The sequence below is a fragment of the Vicugna pacos genome, chromosome 6, assembly GCF_048564905.1.
Source record: "Vicugna pacos chromosome 6, VicPac4, whole genome shotgun sequence".
NCBI classification, from domain to species: Eukaryota; Metazoa; Chordata; class Mammalia; order Artiodactyla; family Camelidae; genus Vicugna; species Vicugna pacos.
This window is the reverse complement of record NC_132992.1, coordinates 33,073,272-33,095,688: the sequence shown is the minus strand read 5'-3', so window position 1 is coordinate 33,095,688 and position 22,417 is coordinate 33,073,272. Positions and strand designations below refer to the sequence as shown.

The 22,417-nt window shown below is 37.8% G+C and overlaps 2 protein-coding genes across 8 annotated transcripts in view; one reads left to right on the top strand and one right to left on the bottom strand.

Moving 5' to 3' along the window:
* The window catches only part of RNF212B (ring finger protein 212B), a 49,900-nt gene extending 30,795 nt beyond the window's left edge, over nt 1-19,105 (bottom strand). For 3 of the 4 annotated variants that reach the window (XM_072962834.1, XM_072962830.1, XM_006217308.4), the window contains exons 1-2: nt 19,041-19,105; nt 17,577-17,653 (exon numbers count right to left, since the gene is read on the bottom strand). In XM_072962834.1, the coding sequence (XP_072818935.1) occupies nt 17,577-17,584 (8 nt within the window). In that variant the 5' untranslated portion in view covers nt 17,585-17,653; nt 19,041-19,105. Of the gene's footprint in view, nt 1-4,259; nt 4,329-17,576; nt 17,654-19,040 lie in introns of those variants that run through there. The other variant, XM_072962833.1, reaches the window with a different exon arrangement.
* Nucleotides 19,106-19,224: 119 nt separating this feature from the next.
* Nucleotides 19,225-22,417, top strand: part of SLC7A8 (solute carrier family 7 member 8) — a 49,646-nt gene continuing 46,453 nt past the window's right edge. Inside the window, exons 1-3 of one of the 4 annotated variants that reach the window (XM_031678852.2) lie at nt 19,225-19,539; nt 19,636-19,692; nt 19,935-20,127. In XM_031678852.2, the coding sequence (XP_031534712.1) occupies nt 19,977-20,127 (151 nt within the window). In that variant the 5' untranslated portion in view covers nt 19,225-19,539; nt 19,636-19,692; nt 19,935-19,976. Of the gene's footprint in view, nt 19,851-19,934; nt 20,128-22,417 lie in introns of all 4 variants that reach the window. The other 3 variants (XM_031678853.2, XM_072962827.1, XM_072962828.1) reach the window with 3 other exon arrangements.

The following is a 22,417-nucleotide window of genomic DNA, read 5'->3' as shown; positions in this document are numbered from 1 at the left end:
GCAGCTGGGGTTCATACATCTGCTTCTGCAATTACACTGTTACAGTATACTGTTTCGGTTGCAGTGTGTGTGAAGATCTGGATTCACCCAAATATGTAGTTGGAAAAGGGAGTAGTATTTTAATAGCTTATTTAGACACTTGTGAGCATTTTTCTCTGGTACTACACTAAAATTCAAGAAATGGGAGTTTGTTAAAAGCCAGCTGCAATGTGAGATCTGACATAATTTCGATAAGTGTATAATATTTTACAGTTAGATCAAACTGGTCATTTGAAAAATATTGGTTCACTGAGTGAAACACATTGACACACTTCATTATACACTATTAAATACTGATGTACTTCATTATACAATATTTAAAAATCACTTTTGTTAATATCTCATCAGAAAAGTCTTTGAGTATTGGGAACTTTTCAGGCTCACAGTTGCAGATACAAGTTTCCCCAAATTCTAATTTTCATCTAAAAGCTTGAATTTTTTTATCATTGGCAACAATACTGTTACTTCTTTCCCCTGAAGTGACAAGCTCATTTTGTCTATTTTTGAGAAAGTTTCTACCAAATACCCAAATGTGAATAACAAAAGTTTGTTAGTTGTTCTTTCAAGTAAAAACGATATTCCATAAAAAAGTGATTAGTTCAGTCCACAACTGAAACCATTGCATAAATGGTTTTCCTAAATATAATCTTAATTCTACTTAAATATTCTGGGTCATAGAAAAAGGAAGAAATTTTCAAGAAATTTTTATGAAATGAACTTAGAAAAAAATGATAACGATTGCACACATACAAGAAAACTACAGAACAATCTCACTTCTGAATATTGATGCAAAAATCTTAAATAAGATGCTAGCAAATAAAATCCAAAAACATACTTTAAAAAGTATACATTATGACCAAGTGATGTTCATTACAAAGGGGTTAATATTAGGAAGTCTATTAATGTAATGTATTATAGTAATATTTCTAAGAGGAAATATCATATGTTCATCTCCACAGTTGCCAATAAAGCATTTGTCCTAATTTACATCCACTCTGATTTAAAATCTCAATGAGGTAGGAATCAGTGGATACTTAATGTGATTAAAAGGCGTGTACATGTGTGTGTATGCAAAAGAGACAGCATGTTTTTTAAATGAAGAAACATTAGAGACGTCCTTGCTAGTCAGGAATGAGACAAGAATACCACTACCATGTAACATGATATTAGAACATTAATTTAAAAGGATAAGAAAAGGGGGGGGGGATATGGCTCAGTGGTAGACTGCATGGTTAGCATGCATGAGGTCCAGGGTTCAATCCCCAGTACCTTGATTTAAAAAATTTTTTTTTTAATTTGAAAAAGGAAATAAAAAATAAAAGGATAAGATATAAATGACTCTTTTAGCAGATTATATCATTGTATATCTGAAAAATCCAAGAGAATCAAGAGAAAAACTATTCTATTGTAAATAATTTTAAAATTTAGTAAAGTAACAAGTTTTAAAATTAACAAAAAGAAATACAGTAAACTTTCCATATTCAAATAGTAACCAGCTAGAAAATGTAATAGGGGAGAAGACTATTTAAAATAGAATCAAAGAAGATAAAATATTTAGGCCATAACTTATCAAAATATATATGAAGAAAACTTTAAAGCATTATTGAAAGAGATAAAAGTCAACATTAATAAAAAAGCAAGTCAACATCATGATGCTGGATAGGAAGAGTCAACATCATAATGATGACAGTTCGCCCTAAGTTAATTTATAAATTTAACATGATAAAAAAAATAGCTTGCTTTCTAGAGTTAAACAAATTGATTATAAAGTTCATATGGAAAATAACTAAACCAACAAGAATATTCAGGAAAACCCTGAAAATCATCCAGGGTCATGTGGGTGGGAAGCTAGCCACACTCAACATTAAAACATATTGTAAATTCTCTATAAGTTAAAAATGTGCTATTGGTGCATGGATAAACATACAGACCAGTAAAATAGACTAGAAAGTCCAGAAATAGAACCATATAGATTTGGAATTTTTAATTTGTGATAAAGGTAAGAAACTCAGTGGGGGCGGGGTGGGATTGAGGGTTTTTGTGTTTTTCTAATTGAAGTATAGTCGGTTTACAATGTGTTAATTTCTAGTGTACAGCATATTCAGTTATATATATATTTCTTTTCATATTCCTTTTTATTATAGGCTATTACAAGGTATTGAATATAGTTCCCTGTGTACAGTAGGACCTTGTTGTTTATTTATTTCATATATAGCAGTTAGTATCTGCGAATCCCAAATTCCCAATTTATAGGGCAGGAGACCTATCTATTTTACATATAGTAGTTAGTATTTGCAGATTGAGTTTTTAATAAAGAGTTGAGACAACTAGATAGCCATTCGGAAAAATATAAAATTGGGTCTGTATCTTATACTGTTCACCAAGATAAATTTCAAATGGATTAGAAATCTAAGTATAAAAATGAAATATTCAAGTACTGGAAGAAAACATGGGTGAATACTATATAAATTAAGAGTAGAGGAAATCTTCCTAGTATCCAAAAATCTAAAAGCAATAAAAGAAAAGATTAATAAATTTGACTACATAAAAATTAAAGATTTCCTCTTGGATGGGAAAATCTCTCTCTGTCTCTCTGTCTCTCTGTCTCTCTGTCTCTCTCTCTCTCACACACACAGAAAACCCACTATAGATGAAGTAAGAAACTAAGTGACAAACTGAGAAATAACATCATCAACTTATATCACAAAGATCACAAAAGCTTTAATATACAAAGAACTTCTAAAAAGAGAAAGCCAATGACAATAGAAATTTCAGCAGAAGATATAAACAATTCACAGAAAAAAATTTTAATGGCCCTTGAACATATTAAAGGATATTCAACCTCACTTGTAGTGGGATAAGCAAATACAAACTCCATCAAAATACCACTTTCCATCTATCAGACAGGCAGCAATCCAAGTATTTTATAACATACTCTTTTATCAAGGTTAGAGGGAAACATACACCCATATATTGCTGGTGAGAAAGCTCAACAGTGCAAACACTCTAGTGAACGTGGCACTATCTAGGAAAATTTCAGTTGTATTTATTTTTAATTCAGCAGTCCTACTTCCAGGAATCTGTCCCAAAGATGCATTGGCAAAAATATGAAATCACTTATGAACAAGGTTATTTTTTGCAAGTAGTGTTTATAACAGCAAAAGATTGATAACAACCTAAATGCTGTTTAGTGACAAATCACAGTTGAATATTATGCAGATATAAAGAGAAATGAGAAAGATCTTTATACAGGGATATGAAGCAGTTTCCAGAAGTTACTGTTAAGTGAAAATAAAAGATGTAGCAGTTTACATAATATGTAATTTTGTTTTAGAGAGGGGAGATATAAATGTATATCAAAAAGAAACACTAGAAAATAAAACACAAATTACTGGAAAAAAGATTACCTATAGAGATGGGAAGAGAACATTGTAGAAGTGACAGTATGAAAGGAAGATTTTCCTGAATTTAACTTGCTATATAATTTTGTCTTTGGAAATACAATTGTTTTACATATCAAGAAACAGAATTAAAAAGCCATTCCTTGGGGGAAAAGATATAGCTCAGTGGTAGCATGCATGCTTAGCGTGCACGAGGTCTTGGGTTCAATCTCCAGTGCCTCCAATAAAAAATAAAATAAAATAAAAAAGATTCCTAAAAAGTGAGGACTGAAACCAATGAATTTAACTGTAATCAGACTGGTAACTTTTTAAACAAGTTTACTGAGATAGAATTGACATACAGTCAAGTGTATATATTTAAAATGTACAATCTGATAAGTTTTGATATTTGTATACACCGTTGAAACAATCACTACAATAAAGATAGTGAATATATTTATCATCCCCAAAAGTTTCTTCATGCTCCTTTATAAACCGTCCCTCCCAACCCTCCCCACACTCCTCTACCTGGGTAACACAGGTACTTCTAGCACTACAGATTAATCTGCATTTTCTAGAGGCTTATATAGAAGAATTGTATGCACTCTTTTTTGTCTGACTTCTTTCCTTCAGCATAATGATTTCGAGATCCATCCATATTATTGCTTAATTCAATAATTCTTTCATTTTTGTTGCTGAGTAGTATTTTATCATATGGATAAGACACAATTCGTTTAGCCAGTCATCTGTTGATAGACATTTAAGTTGTTTTCAGTTTGGAGATATAAAAAATAAAGTTGCTATAAATGTTCATGTACAAGTCTTTGCTTGGACATATACCTTCTTTTCTGTTGGGTAAATACCTAGAAGCTGACTGGCTAGATCGTATAGTAGGTATGACAGGCGTATGTTTAACTTTCGAAGAACCTGCCAAACTCTTCCAAAGTGATTTTACCATTTTCCATTCCCACAAGCAATGTATGAGAGTTCCAGGTTCTCCACATTATTGCAAGAACTTAGAATGTTCAGTCTTTTTATTTTTATTAATTCTAATAGACGTGTAGTAGTATCTCATCGTGGTTTAATTTTGTTTTCCTAATGACCAATAATGTTGAGTGTACTTTCATTTTTGTGTAGTATCGGTAAAAATTTTTTGCCCTTTTTTAGCTGGGGCTTTTTTTGTATTATTCAACTTTGAGAGTTCTACGTATATTGTGAAGAAACTTCTCTATCAAGTATCTGCCCAGTCTGTGGCTTGTCTTTTTCAGTCCTTTAATAGTGGGTTTTGAAGAGCAGAAAGTTTTTACTTTATTTATATATATATATATTTTTTTACTGAACTATAGTTGATGTACAGTATTATATGTTACAGATGTACAACATAATGATTCAAAATTTTAGAGGTAACTTCATTTAGTTATTATAAAATATTGGCTATCTTCCCTGTATTGTACATGTCATTGTAGTTTATGTTATACATAATAGTTTGTACCTCTTAATCCTCTATCCCTACATTTCCCATCCCCCCTTAAGTTTTTACTTTTTATGAAGTTTAATTTATCAATTTGTCCTTTAATAGAGCATGTTTTGGTGCCATATCTAAGAAGTCTTTGCCTAACTGAAGAACAAAAGGATTTCCTTTCATATTTTCTTCTAAAATTCTTGAAATTTACACTTACAGTCTTGTATTTACTTTTAAGAATGATCCATTTTGAGTTAATTTTTCTATATGGTTTGAGGTATGCATTAAAGTCCTTGTGTGTGTATGTCTTGTTTTGGTTTTGTTTTTGTTTTCTACATAAAGACATCCAATAGTTCCAGCACCATTTGTTGAAAAGATTGGCTTTTCTCAACTAAATAGCCTTTGTCAAAAATCAGCTGTCTTTAAGAAAACAATTCCATTTACAATAGCATTAAAAAGAATAAAATACTTAGAAATAAATCTAACCAAGGAGATGGAAGACTTGTACATGGAAAACTACTTAACAGTGTTGACAAATTTACCCAAAGTGATATACAGATTCTAATCCCTATCAAAACCCCAATGGTGTTTTTTACAGAAATTGAAAAACCCATCCTAAAATTCATATGGAATTTCAAGGGAGCCAGAATATCCAAAACAACTTTGAAAAGAAGAATAAAGTTGGAGGACTCACATTTCTCCATTTTGAAACTAACCACACAAAACTACCATTGCCACACAAAACTACTACTTATGCCAGACAGTGTGGTGCTGGCATAAGTACAGACATACAGAGCATTGGAGTAGAATTGAGAATCCAGAAATAAGCTCTCACGTCTATGGTCAGTTGATTTTCAACCAGGATGCCAAGGCTGTTCAGTGGGGGAAAGAACAGCCTGTTCAACAAATAGTGCAAGAAAAACTGAATATCCACATGAAAAAGAATAAAGTTGGAAATTTACCTTACACTATGTAAAAAAATTAACTAAAAAAGGAACTAAATGTAAAAGCAAAAACTATAAAATTCCTGGAAGAAAATAGAGGGACCAATCTTAATAACTTTGAATTTGGCAGTGGTTTCTAAATATGGAGAAAGTACAGACAATAAAAGAAAAAATGGATAAAAGGGCTTCATTGATATTAAAACTTTTTGTGCATCCAGGGACACTACCAAAAGATTAAAAAGGCAACCCACAGAATGGGAGAATATAATTGCAAATCATGTATCTGATATATACAAGGAACTCCTACAACTCAACAACAGAGAGACAAACAACTCAGTTAAAAAATAGGCAAAGAACTTGAATAGACATTTGTACAAAGAAGACAGATGGCCAACAGACACATAGAAATATGCTCAATATCATTTGTCAATAAGGAAATGAAAATCAAAACCACAGTGAGTTACCACTTCACACTTATAAAGATGGATACAATTTTTTTAAGAAGACAATAATGTTGGGGAAGATGCAGAGAAATTGGAACCCTTGTACATTGTTAGTGGGAATGTACAATTATGTCTTTGTTGTGGGAAATTTTGTGGTTCTTCAGAAAGTTAAACATAGAAGTACCCTACCATATGACCTAGCAATTCCACTCCTATATACCCAAAAGAATTGAAAACAAGGATTTAAATACTCATACATTAATGTTCACAATATTGATGGAGCATTATTCATAATAAGCAAAAGATGGAAACAATCCAAGTGTTCATCAACAGATGAATGGATAAACAATGTGGCATATACATACAATGGAATATTATTCAGCCGTAAAAAGGAGTGGAGTTCTGATACATGGGACACCACTAATGAATCTTGGAAACATTATGCTAAATGAAGTAAGCCAGACACAAAAGAACAAATATTATGTGATTCCATTTACATGAAATATATAGAATAGTCAAATTCACAGAGACAGAAAATAGATGAGAGGTTAACAGAGACTAGCAGAGTATAGGAATTGTTGATTAATGGGTACAGAATTTCTGTTTGAGGTGATGAAAAATTATGGAACTAAAGGTGATGGTTGCACAACATTGTGACGCCACAATGTAGAAATGACTACCGCTTGGTTAAGGCAGTGTTTTCCAGGTTTCTCCACTTTAAAGTTCATGTTTTCCCCTTTCTGTATTCTTCGGAAGCAAGACTACAAGTCTAGCCTACCCTCAAAGAGAGCAAGAAGTGGTTAAGCACCACCTCTTGTAAGGAAGAGTATCTCCATACTTTACTTGTAATTCTTATTTCTACTCCACCATTTAGTTATGTTTTCAGTCATTTATTTATATCAGTATGGACTCAAGTACATTTATTTTATACTTTGGGTTATAATCTAATGTTACATTATTTGTTACTCAAATTATTCCATTTGGCAATTGGGGAGCTCTTTCAGGTTGACTCCTACATCTCTTTAAAATTTTAAACACTTCCTTCCATTTTTGGTACCAGATGCTCCAGACTTATTTTGTATTCTCTTTGCCTCAGCTCTAAAATTAGACATTTCTCTAAGTATCCTTGGTTGCTTTTATTGGAGAATGGTATTTTGAAACCACAATTTGGGCATAGGTACCCTCATTGCTATGGGAATGTCATTGCTTCTAGGCCCTCTCAGTGGACAGAACTAGGTAACATGTTATGTATACTAACTCATGGATACACACTTATCTATCAGTGTTTCTGTCTCTTTATCTGTACGTATATTAAGCTAAACATGAGTTCATACTGATGTCTACGACTCTAATCCATTACCACATCGTTCATTCCAGCCTTCCCTTCTTGCTTTCTCCCCCTCTTCTCTTTCTGACAGTGGAGAACTCTGGCTTCCAACACCCATTATACATTTACTTATTTGATCAACCCCAGTATACATGTAAAGAAGGTCTTTAAGAACTCTGATATCAAAGAATTATCATTGCTAGTTTTGACATTGACCTTGTAGTGAGAAAATGTCCATATTTTAAAGAGATGCTTACTGAGATATGTAGGATGGAATGATGACTGGGATTTTCTTTAAAATTCAGCGAAGAAGACGAAAGAAATGGAGGAAAAGGACAGATAAAGTAAAGATTTTGATTCTGATCATTGTAGAATGTGGATAGTGATTCTGCGATATGAGAATTTATAGTACTCCTCTCTCTACTTTTGAGTAGACTATGCAAAATGTTTTATTAGTTTTTAATTATTTTTATTTTTGATGGGAAAATTATTCACTTAGTGAAAATTCAAAAGTTATCAAAAGACACACAATGAAAAATTAGTCTTTCTTTTTTCCATTTGCAGCCAAATTCTCATTTCTAAAGGTCATTAAAAGTGCTAGTTCTTGTTTATCTGTCTACATATCATTTATGTAGCTACAAATATATGCATATATATATACATTCCATTTCCCCACACACACACAAATGGTAGCATACTTTATATTCTGTCCTATACCCTTCTAAAAGTCATTTAATTTTATAAATTCAGACCTACAAAAAAGTGCAAATAGAGAATTCCTGTTTATTTTAATCCAGATTCCCCAAATGTTAACATTTTACCACGTTGACTTTGATATTCTATTAATATTCCTTCTGTTCCACTTGAGAATAAGTCGCAGACATAATGCCCTCTTACCCCTAAATATTTCAACGTGCAATTCTCATAAACAAAGACATTCTCTTCCATAAACATGGTACCATTATCAAAATCAAGAAATTAACATTGATATGGTGCTATTATCTAATCTAGAAACCTTATTCAAATTTCACCAGTTGTCCCACAAATGTCCTTTACAGAAAGAGAAAATAATGTTTTTTTTTTAATCCAGGCTCATATATTGCATTTAGTTGTCCATTAAAAAAAAAATGAAAACACAAGTTTATAAATTGGAAAGTAAAAGCCCGTCACCCAGACCCTATTCTCCAAAGATAAACATGGTAGATAGCCTTTCTATAAATCATTCCAGAATTTCTTTCGGCATATATACCAACACACAACACACATATGTTATACACATTTAAACAAAAATATGATATTATGCATAATATCTATAATTCAGTTTTAGTTAATATTTCATTTTTATTTTTATCCAGCATTATTTTTAAAGGTTGCATGCTTTGATTAGTTACACCTTAAGTAGTCAACCCCATATTGATGGTATATAGAGTGTGTCCAATTTTTAACTATTGCAGAAACATGCTGTAATAAATATTTTTATTAATTTGTCTGTAAGCACCTATGCAATTATTTCTACAAGTAATTTTCTAGACATACAAGTGTTCATGGAGCATATATATTTTATAAATATACCTTGGATCCATCATCTTTCCATTTTTACCCCTCTTGCTTTCTTTTAGTTCCTCTTTAATCCTTGTTTTGACTACTCTAATCACCCCCTAACTGCTCTCTGCCTCCAGATTTGCTCAATCCATTCCGTCCTACTAATGCTGCCAGATCCAATCACTGTTCTGCTTAAAACTGCCCAACACTTTCAAGACAATTTACTGAGTATGGCACTAAAGCTCTTTGTGATTCTACATTTCTTTTTGCATCTCTCAGTGTTTGGTCAAGAGCATGGTACACTTCCATCACATTGAATTTAAATCACACCCTCTCACTGGTGTGCCTTTCAGGCAAGCTGTTTCCTTTACTTGGTGTATTCTCTGGATTAACTTCTACTCGTCCTTCCAGACTCAGCTCAGAAATCACTTTCTCCAGATGCCTAGGAAATTATCAAGGAGAATCTTACCTTGCTTCAAGACACCCTTTAGCACACTCATACAGGAGACACATCTCATTGGGAAAAGAGAAATTTAGGAATAAAATGAAAAAGATTGGTGGTTCGTACCACTAGGTACTATAGGAGAAGGATCCATCTGGTAATTAACAACATCAATATCAACAAATATTTCCTAAGCAAACACCAGGAACCAAGCACTATTCTGGCCCCTGAGGATATAGCAAGGGAGAGGTCTTGGCTCTCTTGGAATCTGCATTCTCCTGTGGTACTGGTGGGACAATTTTATCTAAGCTCCTACTCTATCCCAGGCACAGATCTAGGTGGGGATGAGGGTGGACTACAAAGACATAAGAAATATTATCTGTCCCTTCAAAAAGCCTGTGACCTAATAGCAATCCAAATGTATATACAATAACATACTCTACAAAGCTGAATATATGGCCATTTCAAAGACATCCATTCACACAGTCAACAAATGTTACTGAACATCTGTCTTATATATCAACTGCACATGGTAACAGATATGGCCCTTTCCTTCAAAGCACTTACAGTATAGAGGAGATAAAGACTTCTAAAAAATTCTTACAACACAACATTGTAAAATGAGTATAACTCAATAAAAAAAAGTTCTAAAAAATTCTTACAAATAAATATATAATCATTAAGTACTGTCACATAAGACAAAACACCAGTAACTATGATAGCACATAGTTTGAGAAGGCTTCCCTGAGGAAGTAAGGAATGCTGTGAGGACCCAGAGAAAGACAGATCAGTTCAATTTGGGCAGGTCTCCTAGAGGAATGGGTATTTGAATGAGCCTTAAATGATGTGAAAGTTTTATCCTGCAGAAGTGGAGTTGGGGAGGTATTCCAGGCAGAGGAAAAGCATCAATAAACACATTAACATGCAAAAATACAGGCTGGTCCAGTGTGGCTAAAGGGGCACCAAGAGGGATGGTGAGGAAAAGAAGATATTATGGGGAAAAAGCCAGAGAGATGGAGTGATGCCTTTATATAAGAGTTTAGACTATTTGCTAAGATAGCGTTTCCCCCAACCAATAGGCATAACTATCTGAACTGGAATCTCAGAGGGAATTTTGTGGGCAAAATGAAGATTGGCCATTGCATGAAGTTGCCACCAGAGGGTACCATAGGAGAAGGTCTACCTGAGCACTTCCCTGTGGCCAGTATATATTTTTTTAAATTCTTCTGGTGATTGTGGTGCTCACTCAGCCAGCCTTAGGGACCACTGCTTTATACAGTGGAGAACCATCAGAGGCTCTTGAGCAGGACGGAAACATGATCACCCCCTTGTTTTATAAAACACAACTTTGGGGACAGAATGAAGGGATGGAAGGTCACCGACAGGATCATTAATTGGTAGGCTACTGCAGTGACTCAGGAGAGAGGTGAATAGTTCTGGCATAAGGCAGCAGTATGGGATAGAAAGAAGACAGCTGTGAGACAACTTTCAGACATAAAACCAACAGTTTAAACAGATATGGTTGGGGGTCCCCAGAGAAAGAGAACCAGGCATAGCTTTCTTGACATAAGAGAAGCCACTTTAGCCATTTTTGATCTAAGCCTGGCCACAGTGCTTGCCCTTGAACAGGTCTCAGTAATTAATGTTCTAAAGGGAAGTAAGGGGATGCAGGAGGAAAGGAAAATCAGTCAAGAAATGGTAGTTCAGCCATAAAACATAGTCCTATTTTCTCCTCAAGGGATACACCTAACAATCTGACACACGTCTTTGAGTTCTGCGGGAACTATGGCCCCCATCCAGGCGGAGAAGGGAATGATGATGTTGACCTTTGGGACTTCAGTCAGCTAAAGCTTGGACTCTGTCAACATTTGCCCCAATTCTTAACCTGACTTCTCCACTGCTCAAGCCCCTTCATGAATATGAATGTGCCCTCCCTTAGCTTAAAACTTCTCCAACGCTGCTGTTGGGGAGACACTGCTTTGGGAAAGATCCCTAGTGTTCTCCTTACTTGCTGCAAGTTACAGATTCTTCTCTTTTATCTCTGGCTTGGTTGTGATTTTTGGCTCAACACCTACCAAAGGCAAATCCAGCTTTCAGGTAACAGCAGGACTTGGTGATGGCAGATAATAGGAATTGGATATGGGACTGAAAATGGAGAAGGAGGGAAAAGATGACGATCTCAGGCCTGGGTCATTGAAAGCATGGAGCTATGACAGCAGGCTACTATGGCCATGGCTGGAAATGGGGAAAAGGAGTTTGGTTTTGTCTGGGGAAATGGGAGGAGTTTGGTTTTGAGTCCAATGACTGGTATGACCTAATGGGGCCAATACCTGGCCTCAGAGTTAGGTCCTATTTCTCTAAGCACCCTTTCTGAGTATAGGAATTGTAATTTGGGGGACGTTTTCTTCTGCTCCTTGCATCATCTGTTTGTTATTGTCTATGGCTTTCATGCTGAGTTTTCCTCCAATATCCAGTGATACTTTGTTGGGGAGTCCAGCTTCAGGAAAGCTGGTGGTGTAAGCAGTCTGTGTCCAAAGGCCAGAGAACAGGGGGATCCAGTAATTAAAATCCCAATCTGAGGAGTAGACAAGAGGAGATTAAATGTCCCAACTCAAGCAGGCAGATAGGAAGCAGAAAGGGGTGAATCTCCTCCTTTCTTTGCCTTTGGCCTATTCAGGCCCTCAACAGGTTGGATGATGCTAGCCCATGTGGAGGAGGACAATTTACTTTGTTGAGCCCACCGACTCACATGCTAATCTCATCCAGAAATACCCTCACAGACACACCTAGAAATAATGTTTAATCCGGACACCCTGTGGCCAGTCAAGTTGACACAGAAAATTAATCATCACAGTGAGGGGGGTAATAGCCCAAGTGGTAGAGCTCATGCTTAGCATGCATGGGGTCCTGAGTTCAATTCCCAGTACCTCTTCCAAATATAAATTTATTGAATTCCTTCTATATGCCAAGTATTGTTCTGGGCATAAAGGAGACAATGGTGGAGAAACAAGCAAAGGTTGTATTTGTCACTACTGTAGACGAAAAATTAATCAATTGATCTAAGAAAGAAATGGAAAATTTTATTTGGCCAAATTTGAGAATTATAACCCAGGAAAGGCATCTCAGATGCTCTTGGTCTTTATGGTTGAGCAGGTATTCCTGCCAATGAAGACCGTTTGGTTGATGCATAAGGCAGATAAACCATGCACAGTGCAGGGAGAGAGGAGGCCAAAGGCAGAGGAGAATTTTTTTATGTTTAAATCTTTCTTGTCTTGCCATAAAATATGAATTATATTTCACATTATGGAAAAATTTAAACATATACAAAACTAGAGAAGACAGTATGACTCCTATCTGCCCCTCGCCCAACTTAAACAAGATCAACTCATAGCTTTCTTTCAATAATAAACTACCTCTCCATTCTGCCCCTTACATTATTTTGAGGCAAATCCAAGACATCAAGTTATTTCATCCATAAATACAAGGGCATATGTCTCTAAAAGATAAATATTCTTTAATTATAACCATAATATCATTCCCCACCTAAAAAACCCCCAAAATCCAATAATCTAGAGCTTATATTTTAACAGGGGAAACAAACAAGGAGCAAACAAGTAAACAAACAAATAATGTCAGGTAATAGTGGCAAAAAAATAAGGTCCAGGCGATAGGATAAAGACTCGTTTTCTGTTGGGTGGTCAGAGAAATTCCCCGCAAGGTGACATTTGCTGAGAGGTGCAAAACATGAGGGAGCAAAGGAAGATTCTTCCTCACAGATGCTCCAGCTTGTGCAAAGGCCTGAGACAGAGCTCAGTGTTCAAGGAACAGGACCAAGACCTAGGAGTCTGGGAGGACTAAGTGGCAAAAAGAGTGAAGGATATAATTTTGGAGTGGTCACCAGAGGCCGTGAGAAAGACGATTTCAGATTTGATTCTAATGAGATGTGATGGGCAGCCACTGGAGGATTTTGAGCAAGGGAACGAGATGACCTGATTTATGATTATAAAGGATCATTCTGGTTGCTGTGTTGAGAATGGTGTGTAGGAGAACAATTTAGGACGACAAGCGTCGAAGCAGGGAGCCTGGTTAGAAGGCTACTGGGATGCCACGTTGTAAACTGACTATACTTCAGTTTAAAAAAAAGGAAAAACCCTAACGCTAAACTAGAAAAGGAAGAAAGGAAGAAAGGAAGGAAGGAAGGAAGGAAGGAAGGAAGGAAGGAAGGAAGGAAGGAAGGAAGGAAGGAAGGAAGAAAGAAGGAAAGAAAGAAAAAGACTATCAAAATAGATTCCAGGGAACAGCTGATGAGGAGGTGGTAATGACCTAGGGTGATAGCAGTGAAGATGATAAGAAGTGAGTCATTTCTAGATAAGTTTAAATCAACGGTTAACAGGACTGGCTGATAAACCAAAAGCAGAGAAAAAGATAAGCCAAGGTTAACTCCAAGATACCTGACCTGACCAAAGAGTACCATTTACTAATGTGGAAAATACTGGAGGAAGAGCAGGTTTGGAGGGGCACGCAGGCACTGGACGTGTTAATGTGAGATGCCTATTAAACATCCAAACAGAGGCATCAAATAGACAGTTAGATAGCTAACTCTACAGTTTCTGGGAGAGATGAGATCTGGGTCTATAAATTTGGGAAATATCAGTGTGTAGGTGCTACTGAAAGTCATAGGACAGGATGAGATCACCCATGTAGTGAGGGAGGCTAGCGGGAAGGCTGGGAAGATAAAAGGATCCAGCTAAGGAGCCTGAGAAGAGGCTAGTGAGGTAGGGGAAAGCTAGAAGAGGGGATCCCAGGAGCCAAGGCTGCTGTGAGATCAATAAGATGAAGACTGAGAAATGCCTGCTAAATTGGACCATGTGGTGGCTACCGGTGACCTTGACAAGAATGGATTCATCTAGGGGATAGGGACAAAAGCATAAGTGTAGTGGATTCAAGCATGAATGGAGATGAAGAGGTGAAACAGGGCAGCAGAGAAGCTGGGTGGCAGCTGAAAAGAGGAGTAACGTCAAGGGAGGTTCTGTTAAGTTTTGTTTTATGTTTTTGTTTTTGTTTTTGTTTTTAACGGGAGTTATTACAGCACTTTGCATGCTGATAGGAATAATCCAGTAGAGAGTGAAAAACTGATGATGCAGCAGAGAAAGGAATAATGGCAGGAACAAAGTTCCTGAGTAGGTAAGAAAAGACAGGGAAGTTTACGCAGAAGTCAGGGAGATGCACGGGAGCTCGCACAGCACATCCGCTTCTATGGGAGGGAAGGTCAAGTACGTGTGGAAAGCTACAGGCAGATGGACGCGTTAAATTGCTGGATGATGTGGACATTCTCTTCTGCCTGTTTCTGTTTTCTCCATGAAACAGTAGGCAAGGATGGCGACTGAAGTGAGGGTTGAAGGGATGGAGCTGGTTTGCAGAGAGCAGAAGATGAGCGAAGAGTCAAAGACGACAGGACTGCGGCAGGATTGCCGGGCAGTGTTGAGGGCCTCTATGTGGAATGAACAAGTGAAACCTGTGATAGTACCTTCTCTTTCTACCATCCAGTCCCCCTCCAGGCACTGAGAACTAAGTCTTACTACAATAAGTCGGCACATCAGTCCATCAGCTATCATGTAATTTACTTATTTTTATGCACTAATATAATAACCATTCATTCATTCAATCATATTTATCGAGTGTCAGGCACCACTAGGTACTGGGGTTAGAGCAGTGAACAAAATAAACCTCTGACCTGAGGGAACTTATCTTCCATATCTTAAAAGACAAGAGCCCTCATCTTTGGTAAACACAAGTCCTCAGTGAAAAACAATTAGGAGGTGGAAGTTTCCATATTTACGTACTCAGAACTGGAGTCATCTAAGTTTAAATCAAGAATACCAAGGCTCAGGACAGATGGCCGAGTAAAGGAGTGAAGGACACGCAGCCTGCCTCAGGGAATGCATCTTTATTTCTTTCCCACTAGTGCTGGGCAGGCTTCGTGGAATCCAGCCAAGTGCAGCAGACAGAAGAATAATCTGCTGGAATTTTTGTCTTTAGTGTCAGAGCAAGGATTCATCATTATCTCAGAAGAGCATGAATTAATTGACCATCATAACAAAACCTGGTCTGCTCCATCCAGTTTCTCAGTTTCTCAGGACTACATAAATCCTAGAAGATACAACCTCCTCTGAATTTACAAATATGTTCAAAAGGCAAACAGAGCATAGCCTAAAAGGGGCTTGTTATCTGAGGGCACCTCCTCGTTTCATCTTCTTTTCTTTCTTTCTTGTTTTGGCCTTTTCTTTCTTATTTCCTTCTTCTTCGCTCACTCGTTTTCATCTGCCTTCCATTTTTAATGAAATAAAGGCTCTTAGTACCACTAGCTCAGGAAGCCACTGTTTGACTACAGGCAGTAGTCACTGAGACTCTAGGAAGAAAGTTAGCTTTAAATGAAATTGGTATTTCCTTCTGACTCTGGGCAGGTAGTTGGGAGAAGACGAGCGGGGTGGGAGCACGGACTGTGAGCTCCCTCTGGAGAAGAGGGAGGATTTGAGTCCTCTGTTAGTGACTCAGACCTCACAGCTCTGTTACGAAGAACAAGAATAAAGTGCCTGTCTATTGGGTCCAGAAAAAAAATCAAGAATGGAGTGAATGTGCTTCATGCTCTACTTCTTTTCATTAACAGATTCTTCTTACCTGTTGTTTCCAAAAGGGACTATAATCGAAACATGACGGCGTTTTTGTTCCACTATTATACATGTAGCATGTCCCCATGCCATGTCCCACTTTGTGCAGTAGATGTCAGCCTCGCACAGCCTTTCTCTTCCTACGTGCAGATGGCTAAGACAAAAATCCTTGTACTCACCCTTTTCCTGGTTAAAAAGACCAATTTTTTCCATCTTAAGCACAAAAAACAACAGTAAACCATCACCCGGATATTGGAAACAGAGTTGCACTAAATTGCTTGGAAACTGGCCAAACCAAGGACTGCGGAAAGGGGTGACAAATGTTGTGGAGAGGGGCAGATTACGTCCTGTGGGTCTCACTGGACAGATGTTTGGTGTGGCATCAATGTGGGTCCCCAAAAACACAGTTACGACACCTACTCAAGAAGATGTGGACATGGCCCCGATCAAAGGTCTTCTGTTTCCCTCAGGAGAAAGAAATTGAGGCATCAGCAAGTAGTATCCTGGGAGAAGCTCTGAATATAAACCACTGATATCCTGTTGGTCCAGGAGTAGATTAAGTATCTTATCTGGCCCTCAGGTAAGATATTTCTCTGAGCCTCAGCTTCCTAATCTTTTTTTTTTTAATTTTAAAGTAAATTAATTTAATTATTATTATTTTCCCTTAACAGAAGCACTGGGGATTGAACCCAGGACCTCATGCACACTGAGCATGTGCTCTACCACTGAGCTTCTACTCCTAGTCTTTAAAATTGGAAAGAATGACAGCCTAGTCTACCAAAAGTGCTTAATGAGGGGAAGAAATTGAAATACTGTGCATAAAAAAGTTTGTAGACTATAGTGTACTATTTACATGTAGACAACAGAATAAAAATTATAAAGGAAAATGTAGAATAAATTCATGAATAAAAAAGAATTCAGTGCTCAAAGTTTAATAAATTACAGTTAATTATTTCTATAGATTTTTCTTATCATATCACACAAAGATTTTTCTTTCTCTCCTGTGTTCAACGTTAGCCACATGGAATTTTGACATACTTAGGATTTATTTCACAAAAAGATCCCAACCTGAAGGGAGCCGTATGATTTGAATAAATGGTCCTGCTGAAGGAGGGGCGGAGATTCCTTTTCCAGTGTTTACATTGTACCATTAATAGACAATTATAAGCCACTTATAAACTCCATGTGCTAAAGAAATAGAAATATCAATCTTCAAATAACCCTTTGTTTCCAGCTGGGTGTGTTAATACCATTGCATCTCAGAGTTGTCTTTGATCTCATAACCCCTCTTAGCGTCTTAGTTCATAAATTGAGATGACTAAAGCTTACCGTATCATGGTCAGTTTGCACTGGTTTTGGGAAGAGGCCTCAAATGCATCACCTTCATGTTTTATCTCGTTTCAAACCTATATCATTTAAATTAGAAATACAAACATTACTGAAAGAACTCCTGTTTGAGAGTAGAAAGATTATTTGTTTTATACTTTGATGTTGAAATTTGAGAAGTCTCCCAATCAGATTGTTGACATTTTCTGATGTTGTCAGGAAAGGCCAAAAGCCATTCAAAATTTTTTCATTTCCCATGACTCATCCCCTCCCATGGAGTTTTGTGCTATATATTCCCTGCCTTGTCTGTTCTTTTTGTTAAAAATCCTTTTTATGTCACCAGCTCCCTTTTTTTTTTTTTTTTTTTTTTTTGCTGAGGCTTTCACTTTGCTATATCTTGAACTGAAGAAGTAGAAGAAGAGGTTGAACACCTAACCTTTGAAACCTCTTAATACTTGCTGAGTGGTCAAGGGGCAAAGTGGAAAAGATTGTTGATTGAACTTTACCCCATTTGGAAAAGCCCTTCCTACAATAGCTCAACCATCCTCATTTTAAGGAATTAAGTATTTGTTTTCCTTAGAATCCAAAGTCTTTCGGAACATTCTCCAAAAAGTGAGGCCAAATTTCTGTACTTAGTGGTCAGCTTGGGGTACTGTATTTTTTGACTCACTTTCAAATCAAGTGCTTTTGCATATTATAGGTAATTCAGAATCAAAATAACTTGATTTTAGATTTCCAGTGTTGTCTGCTATGTTGCTTCTTGCTGCATTTTCAAAGCAATTTACAATTATAAATTGACTATTGCTCTCACCTAAGGCAGCAGTTTCTGGGTAAAACTTCACAGAAGCCAAGACAATATTGATACAGAAATAAGTTATTCACCTCTTAACATCAACAACCTACCTCACGATCAGAGAGAGGCTGATAACTCCCCACACCCTCCCCGATTTGCCTTTCAAATAATTTGTAGATGCAAAAATATTAGAAGCTGTGGAAATCCCCATTTCACCAGATTTTGTGTCATTCTTTCCTGGGAGCAAGGTGGGAGTCATTTTTCTCTCCTGTTCCAGTTAACCCCAAACAAGAGCTTTGAACAGCGAGGCTACCACCTCTTCCTGGTGATTTTGTTTTTAGTATACTCGTCACAGCTCACAGTTATACTAAATGTACCTCTTTCCCATTATTCTTAATTTTTCCCATTCCTCTCTTCCACCCTGAATTTCCTCCTACTTTCAGATACTTGAAGATGATGTCCCTATAGCCTTCTCTCCTGTATCCTCAAATCATCCAGACATAAATATTTTACCATAAACATTCGCCAGTGTATTTCTGATGGCACTAAAGTGTCTGCACAACCAGTCCCTTATTTATAAAGCCCACATCTGCTGACCCTGTAACACTATACTAGCTCATGAACTCTCCTGGAACGTGAGGATTCCGCGAGAAGATTTTACTTGCACTACTTACAAAGAGAAAGATGGAGAAAGAGAGACGACCGATTACAAAGAGAAATCTTTTAATCCATCTTCTCGGTGATCTTTGGGGCTGTGCGCTGATATTTAAATTGAACAGGAGGGAGGAGACAGGATGGATAGGAACCGAAGAGGTGGGGGCGGAGCTAGCTCAGCACATAAAACCCCTGGCTAAAAGGGAAGCGCGTTCATCTGTGCCAGAGCCACTCTCCTGTAACCACGAGAGATGGGGCAGCCTGTGCCGTGAGGACGGAGATCGGAAGAAGGAAAGCAAGGACAAGAAAACAAGCGTGACAGAAGAGGACATCTGGAGAAAGCGGAAGGCAGAAGACGGGGAGGGGAAAGGAACCCACACCAGGTGGAAACAGGACCAAGAGCAAACCGGTTGGGTCCACAGTTTTTTTCTGGAAGAAAGTACCGGAGGATTGCCTTTTTTCCCTTCAGTTAATGAAAACTACTTTTATCCTCATCATAAAAGAAAAGGCTAAGGGGAGGTAAAGACAATCTCTGTTTTCTTAGGGGGAGAGCTGAGGGAAATTCAGACTGTTTCTCTGAAGCGTGAAAATAAGCCACTGCCTGGTACATTGCAGAACGGTCCTGATTTCTGAAGATCTACATCCCTTTCAGAATTCCAGCCGGAGAAGCTGGTACAGTTCTATTTTTATATTTAAATATCTATGTCTCTTTTCCCCTCCCTTTAACAACACTTTCCTTGTTCGTAAGCACAAGTGACAAGAAAGTGTCAAGACGAAGTAGGAGTATTTTCATTCTTCTCTTTTAGCTGCCTGGGTCTTTTTAAAAGAGGGTAAGAGTGGTCCTTATCTCGGAAAACGATGTTTCCATTTGAAAGGCTCTCTCTCTAAATATATTTACACCCATGTGTATTTAGAAAGAGAGATACCTTTCGGAGGTTGAAATCCTACTGAGAAACATGGAAAAAGGAGCCAGGCACCGAAACAACACTGAAAAGAACCAACCAGGTGGGACCGAGTCGGAGGCCAGCCCCGAGACTGGTTCTGGAGAGGGCGGAGTAGCCCTGAAGAAAGAGATTGGATTGGTCAGTGCTTGTGGTATCATTGTAGGTGAGTCCAATTCCTTTTCCCACCGACCACTCCTCCCCCCTCTGGTGGTCCTATTGTGAAACGTTAAACCCCCTACCCCCAGCCCCACCCCTCCCTTGTAAAGCACTATTTCTGTTTCTTACTCCCTTAGAAAAGGGTTGTCATTCACCTGTGCTGTAACCTACCCCACACTGGTCAAGTTTGAGAGGTATTATCAGAAGTGTTGTAGCTCATACATCTTTTCCTCCAAAACTGGGCTGAGGAGTTCTGGCCAGTGTTCTTGGAATGGAGCAAACAGGGGACACACACCTGGGCTGATGGTCAGCATTGCCTGGGAGCTTGTTGAAAATACAGATCTCTGAGTTCCGCGATTGAAGCTTCTGATTCAGTTGGCTTAAAGGTAGGGCTGGGGAACCCAGATTTTTAACAAGCTTTTATACAGCTATCTCCTCAGCAGACTGCGGGCTGGCTTTTGAGACAGATTTAGTAGATATTTTGTTGTTTCACGTCATGTGCAACTGCGGGCCTAGGGGCTATGTAATAATAAAAATAGCTATAACAGCAATAAGAATGCCTTGCCTTTCTACAGCTTTTCCACCTTATACAGCACTCTCTCTTGGTGAAGGAGATGTGACAGGGCTGTTATTCCCATTTCACATATGAGGAAATAAATTGTGGAAGAAGAAAAGAGATAGGTCATGGTTTTCTGTGAAAATGTATTAGAGTTCTCATTTTCTCTAGTTGCTTAGAGTAGTCCACCCAACATCCTCGTCTCTCTGTTTTTGTTTTTTAACTTTTTTTGGAGGGGAAGGTAATTAGGTTTATATATTTATTTACTTATTTTAATGGCAGTCCTGGGGATTGAACCTAGGACTACAATGCATGCTAACCAGGCACTCTACCACCGAGCTATATACCCTACCCACAACTTCTACGTGTCTTAACATTCATGTAAGACCCTGTGAGGTTCTCGAAGGAAATGGGAGTAACTAGAATTTGGAACCCCATTTGAAACTGGGGAGCCTGGATGTCCCTAAGAGTGCCAGTGCAGGCCACTCCAGCCCCTTAACTGCACTCTACTGGGCAGAGGGGTCCCAAATATGGCTCCATCCCTAAACAATGCATTTTTTTTCTTTCCAGAGAGGTCTTAGAGATAGATGGGCTCATTACTGCCCTCACTCCAGAAAGAGAGCACTTCTTCTGCTGTCTTTGGCAGAGGGCTTCTTCCCAGAGAAAGTGGTACAGGACAGTCAGGCCAGGTATGTTTCTGTGTCGTCTTTGCAGACTTCCTATTGAAGGCTTGTTGTGTCCTGGTGCCCACAAACCAGTTTCTCTGGATAACCCCATGGTCCATATGGTAGCGCAGAGGCGTCCTGGCACCTGAGCAATAGTGACACTGGAGAATGCCCTTGAAATCAAATAAAATCAGTACAGTATTCAGATAATCCTCTTCCCCTCTATGCCCTGCCTTCAGTGATCATGTTATCTCCACTCTGCTTTCAAAATGGAGTCCCACCTTATTGAATTATCTGACTCCGGGAGGTTTTCCAGGCATCCACAGTTTAAAAAGGTAACGTTATCTTTAAAAAATTATGGAGTCATGATCTGAATCTCTAATTACCTTTTCTTTGCCTCTTTATTTCAATTGCTCTAAAAAGTGAGATCAGCAAAGTATTCAATATGTATATAGCACATGCCAATCTAAGGTCTGTAAATAGCCCAGGGCCTGTTACCTCTTTCCCCAGTTTGACTGAGAGGATTAAGTATTTTCCTCCCTTTGGAAAGGTTCTGATTCATATACAGATGTGCACACCCACCTGCACAGCACACAAGCACAATCAGACCTCCTTCCTGCCTCAGCCTTGCTCACCCACCCCTACATATGTGCAAGTATTCAAGGAGAGAGGATGTTTTCCTATATACTGAGCTTGTTTTTGTCTCTTTCTTGAACATTTTTCTAAGACTATGAAGAAATGGGAGTGTTCAAGTATAAGAAGTATAGTTTTAGTTGGGTGAATGTTACTACTGATTTGTCCACAACCTCATGGATAGCAGTTCAATATAAGGATAGTCCCAATGCTCCCATTGGTATTACAGCAACCAGGATAATAACTCTGGTGTTCTATGGAGAAAACAGACTCCAAATGTATGATTTCAGAGAAATTAAGATATATTCCTTGTAGAGTTGGTAGGCACGACTGCATCTCCATTTAAGCTGAGACACACATTTCCTTTTAGGGTGATATGGGGAGAAAATCCTTTTCATTTCCCCTCCTGCATGGCTGTTGAATTGCAAATGTGCTGTGTAGCT